The sequence below is a fragment of the Aspergillus nomiae genome, assembly GCF_001204775.2.
Source record: "Aspergillus nomiae NRRL 13137 chromosome Unknown contig00083, whole genome shotgun sequence".
Classification (NCBI taxonomy): Eukaryota; Fungi; Ascomycota; class Eurotiomycetes; order Eurotiales; family Aspergillaceae; genus Aspergillus; species Aspergillus nomiae.
Window position 1 is genome coordinate 88,309 of NW_015378138.1, and position 6,533 is coordinate 94,841.

At 49.0% G+C, this 6,533-nt stretch overlaps 3 protein-coding genes across 3 annotated transcripts; all 3 read left to right on the plus strand.

The window, feature by feature from the left end:
- Nucleotides 1-453: 453 nt before the first annotated feature.
- Nucleotides 454-1,431, plus strand: wos2 (Hsp90 cochaperone SBA1; the record flags this gene model as incomplete). Its single annotated transcript, XM_015551184.1, has 4 exons — nt 454-484; nt 707-1,032; nt 1,088-1,273; nt 1,345-1,431. 4 exons carry the CDS (start codon nt 454-456, stop codon nt 1,429-1,431), a joined length of 630 nt encoding a protein of 209 aa, XP_015408299.1.
- Nucleotides 1,432-2,308: 877 nt separating this feature from the next.
- On the plus strand, nt 2,309-3,225 carry ANOM_005928 (uncharacterized protein; the record flags this gene model as incomplete). The annotated part of the gene is made up of 2 exons (XM_015551185.1): nt 2,309-2,321; nt 2,372-3,225. The coding sequence occupies 2 exons, from the start codon at nt 2,309-2,311 to the stop codon at nt 3,223-3,225; spliced, it is 867 nt and encodes a 288-aa protein (XP_015408295.1).
- Nucleotides 3,226-3,876: 651 nt separating this feature from the next.
- ANOM_005929 (translation machinery-associated protein TMA46) lies at nt 3,877-5,389 on the plus strand (the record flags this gene model as incomplete). The annotated part of the gene is made up of 4 exons (XM_015551186.1): nt 3,877-4,167; nt 4,226-4,243; nt 4,348-4,898; nt 4,960-5,389. The coding sequence occupies exons 1-4, from the start codon at nt 4,108-4,110 to the stop codon at nt 5,387-5,389; spliced, it is 1,059 nt and encodes a 352-aa protein (XP_015408294.1). The 5' UTR covers nt 3,877-4,107.
- Nucleotides 5,390-6,533: the final 1,144 nt, after the last annotated feature.

Below are 6,533 nucleotides of genomic sequence, written 5' to 3' on the forward strand. Positions count from 1 at the left end.
ACACCGCGAGTTCGATGATCCTCACTTGTGAGTGTAATCAGCATTGTGGTCGATCTCGTTGATCCAGAATCAAACATGATCGTGGCCAGCGAACGGACGATCCAGTCCCTGCTGAGTCAGCGAGCGGTTGTAAGTGAGTGACCGCCTTCCAGTGACGTCGAGTGAATTTGGTGCCCCAGGCAGACAACAGTCCGCAAACAGGTCAAACAGCGGGCCAGGAGTGAGAGTTCCAGTACTTTCTAGAGCGGATCATCAGCTGTGGTTGGTATTCGTAGGACGAATATTACTAGTACTATTCTTCCCTTACTCACCAAACACGCTTAGTCTCAACCTCTTCAGCTTCCAACTGACCCTTCACGATAATCCTTCCCTTCCACTGGCCAATATATCCCCCTTTTCTCATCTTCACTTCCATTTATCCATACAATCCCCGTTACACATCCCACCTTCATTATGTCTGAGCTTCCCAAGGCCCACCCTGAAGGTACGTAATTCTGCAGACTCCCCCTCTTACCTTTCCCCGCTTTGTTGCAAGTTATGCCAACATAACCTTCCCACCTTGGCGTTCTGTATCGGTTTTTTTTCTTCTCGTATTTAGGAGAGGGGATAAGAGCAGAATAAGCTCAAAGGCTTTTTCTCGAATCCATTAACGCACTGATTCTTTCCTAATCGGATCGAGGTTCGCTAACATATGGGAACCCTCCAGTCACATGGGCCCAGCGCTCATCTGCCGACGACGCTGAGCGCAATTACCTCTACGTGAACATCAAGGCTTCCGATGTAGCTCGTGCCGGAGCTACCCTCAACATTACTCCCACCAATGTCACATTCGCCGGTGATTCCAAGAAGGGTGTTCGTTATGAAGTCTCCCTGGATTTGTACGCCGAGATCGACCCCGAGAACTCCAAGGTGAACCACAGCGACCGTGAAGTTGAGTTGGTCCTGCGTAAGAAGGAGCTGAAGGAGGAGTACTGGCCCCGTCTTCTCAAGACCACTCAGAAGATCCACTTCATCAAGACCGACTTCGATAAGGTATGGAATGCGACCTCTTCCAACACGACTATGTGCGATACTGATAATTGTGCAGTGGGTCGATGAGGATGAGCAGGACGAGGCTGCTGAGGATGACTATGCGAATAACTTCGGCGGCTTCGAAGGCCTCGGCGGCGGCGAGGGCGGTGGTCTTGGAAACATTGACTTCTCCAAGCTCGGCGCAGGCCTTGAGGGAATGGGTGGCGCTGGTCTTGGTGGTGAAGGTGCTGAGGTCGGCTCGGTAGGTTCCGTCCCTTTCGCAGGCAAAGTTATCAACGTCATACAGTTGCAAATACTGACTACTTGTTCCAGGATGATGATGAGATGCCCGAGCTTGAGGAGGCTGATAAGGACGCTGGGGAGTCGGCTAAGTCCTCCAAGATTCAGGAGGTGTCTTAATTATATGCTTAAAAATCATTTGAAACGGGCTTGATCCATGACTTTGGTGACGAATTAAAATAAGATTCAATGAGTTGTATGAGATGATCCGAGATACTACCTATTGCGCTCAGATGTGCGCTACAGTATGATATGCGGGATGGAGAGTTTAGGAGGATGAATCAGTGTTCGGGGGGTAATGTACGCATTGAGTACCATGGGGGGTGTAAACGTACTGGTACCTACTCTTGATGCCTGAGATATCGAGATAGTGCAATATATGTAATTTGAGGTTAATTTTCCCATTTTGGTGCATGCATGGTAACAAACGCGCAAGGCATCCGGGTTGTCCAGGAGTACAAAAACGCATTTCTATACACGTTTTCTTCCCAGTCGACTTCGCTGACTTTTTGGTATTCGTCAGTGTTAGGACCATGTCTCTTTGTCCTGTAGAACCCGAGGATAAAGCCGTCTGGGAAGATCATAGAACCCTTGTCCGAATCTCGAACATGGGGTAACCACACCGTCTCATTCATTGTCTCTACAGTCAACCAACCGCCAACATCGGCGTGTTGGGTCACACTGATGAAAGCATCCATACATAACACTTACATATCATCACTTCACACAACCACAGTTCAGACCCTCCACCCCATCTCTCCTTCGAAACGGAGCCTCAAAGCCGTTTTGAATATGAAAAGCGCCGTCATGGCACGATCAACTCTTTATTTGGTGAAACATCTCTTGATTCTCCTCATAGAGCTCTGAAACCCTTTATTGCGGAGCGAGAAGCGCTCTGCAATTATATAGGCTCGTTTATATAAAATGATCTTGCTTTTCCTATCTGTTTGCCCTAATATGTAACTTCAAGAGTGTTGCAGTCTACGGTGTTCTCAAAATGGCGCGTAATGGTAAGCATATCATCCATCTACTTATGACATCAGCTAACCCTAAGCAATAGATGATATCCCTCAGAACCAAGTAATATACCATAAAGGGACCCATACGGTAGAATACATCGATGGGAAGATAGTAAAGAGCGGGGAGGATTTCAAGATCTACGAGGCCCTTTCGCTCATCTTCATCAATGACAATACAGAGATCCCGGTTCCAAAAGTCCGTAGCATCCACTACGGAGACAAAAGGCTCGACGTCCGCTATGATGGGGAAGGCAAATCAACCAACATCCACTTGAAAAACGGTAAAGTGTTCGAGCGAAAGAATGATGAACAAGGGCTACCAATTTTGGTTCATTGGAAAAACGATCAAGTCGACAAGATCACCATGGACTTTGTGGAGGGTAAAGCACTTGACATGGTGTGGATGGACTTCACTAAGGCCCAACAAGGTGTTCTCGCCGAGGATTTGAGGCGGTATGTCACCGAGCTTCGTAAGCTTAAGGGTACATATATTGGGGCCCTGAATGATGGGCCAGCAAGGATCATATCCAATTTCCAACAACTTAAAGAGGTCGGGCCATTCAATTCTAGGAAGGAATTCAACAGTTCCCTTAGCGAAAACAGTGTGGCTACGATGATATGTCCATCACAGGACGATTCATCACAAGAAGACGACTCTTCACAGGACGACGATCCACCACAGAAACACGAGGACTTTTTTTTCACCCATGGCGATATTGTGCCACGCAATATCCTTGTCAATGGTCAGGGAAAGATCACTGCCCTGGTGGACTGGGAGTTTGCTGGGTATTATCCCCAGTACTGGGAGTATAGCAAGGCCAGTCGCGATCCTACGACAGGTTGGAAGAATTTTCTTTGTAATGAGGTTTTCTGTGAAAAAGAAGATTGGGTCTAGTGAGATGAAGACTTCGAATGTTCCGTTCATGGACCTGTACTAGGGCTGCTTCGCGATGGACTGTCCGGGTTGTTCGTGAGCCTGGAAAGGCGCAAATATATATAACCACGGGGTATACTACCTCTTCCCGTTATACAATATACGCTCAGACTTGCGAAACATTCTAGACACAGCAGTAAACAATAAATCAATATCTCGAGTGCTACTAGCAGGCTTTCAGAAGACGCATGGTACTGAACATCGAATGTCGTGCTATACTAGGTCTCCTCTCTGTACCTGGTAGCAACCGGAGATCAAGATACTTGTCTGATGAGCTAATTATTTTGCTAATATGTAACCCAAAAGAAAATAGCCAGTCTTGGCCGCATTTCCCATTACTCGAGAACACGAGAATCAACGTGGTAGGGGCCATGCAGGAAAAAGAATGGAGTAAATGACCCCTTAGTAAGAGCATCAGAACGGTGCCTCTTACAGGGCAAAAAGATCTGTTGGCGGTGCCGCCACAATACGGGAAACAAACCCACACCTCGAAAATGTGGAGGAAGATCAATCCTTCAACTCACCGAAAAGAAAGATCTCCTTCAGACCACCACGATCGTTTCCCTCTCGTCTCGGTAACCGCGAGAGGTGTTCTTTGACCCTTCATCTTTCTTCCCTTCCTTTTTGATTCTTTTTCGGGCAATCCGGCTTTTGTTGTTTTCAAAAGCCTCCGCCCTCGCATTTAATCCCCCACCAACGGTTTTCGACCCGTCGACTGTGGGAGGTTCGTTTCGATCAACACCACCGCCACCGCTAGACAGGCGTGCGCTATCTATCCTTATCTGGTCGGGTTTGCAGCGTTTTATCGATAGAGAGTATTAGAGAAAAGGAAAAACCGCCATCATGCCTCCCAAGAAGCAGAGCAATGAGCCCAAGAAGAAGAAGGCCACGGTCGAGGACAAGGTTTGTCACCCCGATCGCGTGATCGTATAAACGTCGCTAACGTTGATTTTTTTTATAGACCTTTGGCATGAAAAACGTATGTAGCGATCTCCCGATAGCATAATTTCCCCCTCTTTCAACACCCCCGACGGTCGTCCGAGAGAGAAATCGCCACTGACAGCAAAATCTTTCATCCTACAGAAAAAAGGTGCCCAGGCCAAGAAACAGATCGAACAATTAAGAACCCAGGAGAAGTCGAACAAATCCGCTGATGTGAAGCGGAAAGAGGCCGAGAAGGCCCGTCGTGAGGCTGAGAAGAAGGCCGCCGATCAGGCGAAGAAGGAGGCGGCCGAGCTGTTCAAGCCGGTGCAGGTGCAGAAGATTCCCTTCGGTGTGGACCCCAAGACCGTTCTGTGTGTCTTCTTCAAGCAGGGCAATTGTGAAAAGGGAAAGAAGTGCAAGTTCAGTCACGATCCGAATGTGGAGCGCAAGGCTGCTAAGAAGGATCTGTACACCGATTCCCGAGATGTGAAGGCCACGGAAGAAGAGAACAAGAAGAAGGATACGATGGACGACTGGGATGAAGAGAAACTGCGCAACGTCGTCCTCAGCAAGCACGGAAACCCGAAGACGACTACTGATAAGGTCTGCAAGTTCTTCATCGAGGCGGTCGAGAACCAGAAGTACGGTTGGTTCTGGGTCTGTCCCAATGGAGGTGACACCTGCAAGTATAAGCACAGTTTGCCCCCTGGGTATGTTGCGCTGTTGTCTTAGCACTTTTTCTTTTGATTGATACTGATTGACTTTCACCAGATTCGTCCTGAAGACGAAGGAGCAGCGTGCGGCTGAGAAGGCCTTGATGGACAAGTCCCCGCTCAACACCCTAACGCTAGAAGACTGGCTTGAAAGCGAACGACACAAGCTCACGGGCAATCTGACACCGGTTACCCCGGAAACCTTCGCCGAGTGGAAGAAGCAGCGTCTGGACAAGAAGCAAGCCGAAGAACAAGCCCGCAAGGCCAAGGAAGCCACTGGACGAACATTGTTTGAGAGCGGTAACTGGCGTGCCGAGGATGAGAGCAGCGATGAGGAGGATGACGACGATAGCTTCAACCTGGCTGCCCTCCGCAGGGAGACGGAACGGATCCGGGAACAGAAGGAAGAAGAACGGCTGGCGAGACTGCATGGGACACCGGTACCGATTTCGAACGACGAAACCATTGCACAGGAGGGTGAAGGCTGAGCGTGTGCGATCCCCCCAAGAAACTGCGACGCTTGGGCTTTCGGGCAGCGCCCCCACCCTGGAATCGGTGAACCAGGCCTTTGTCCGGGCCCGCAGTGTTGATCTCCTGGATGATAGATACAATGTTGTTTATCTTTGGTCGCTCATCTTACCGAGTAATCACTTGTATTGGTCTCCTCGACTGAGGGCTGCGGTTAACGTGTGACGTTTTGTGTGTCATCTTTGATCGTGAACTCCGGCCAAGCCGGTTTCATGCCCAAAGATTCTAGAAGACAACAGCCGTGTACACAAGATTGAGATAGATCGTGTGTCGTGCATTTCATGGCGGAGTGAAGGACACCATTTGTTATGCCCAGGTTTTGTACGTAAAAAAGAACGTTCGTTGATGAAATGAACTTAGCGTTTTCTTTTTCTTTTGCCGACGAGGTATTATGATATATGCGCTTCCTGAATGTTAGACTTGAAAGTCACCTGCGATCATATAGACACTGGGAGTTTTAGAGGTTGTATAGAGCAAATGTCGTCTCAAAACTGAACATTTTCATACAATCAATCCAAACACGTCCCCCCAACTGACAACAATACAAGGAGAGAGGTGTGTACGATTTCTACAACGAGGCCTTTTCGCCAACCAACTTATTGCCCACCATCAACTTCACGACATCCCCGGCCACTCCGTATGATAACTCAAAGCCTCTCCCGCCAGCCCCATACGCATGGATCACAAACCGACCATCCCCGACCTTTTCCGCCTCAATCCTCATTCCACCCTCTCGGGCCGGCCTCCTACCCACAATATCGCGAATAACATCAAACTTGCCCTCACTCCCCGGCGCAAACGGGAACCACTTGGCCGCGTTGGCCAGCAACTTCTCCCTCGTCTCCAGCGACGGAGTAGGATCATAATCGCGCGGCTGCTTCGTGCCCCCAATGATGGTGCCGCCAGACAACGGCCGCGGGATACAAAAAGACCAAGAGCCATCGACATTCTGCCTCGTCACAGTCTGGCTGCACGGATTCCGCACGAGACAAGTTTGCCCTAGAAAGCACCATTAGCCACCACACCACATCGCAACAAATAAAACCAAGACAGGAAAGGACTGAAAAGTGAAAAACAAACCCCGAATAATAAACGACCTCTCAA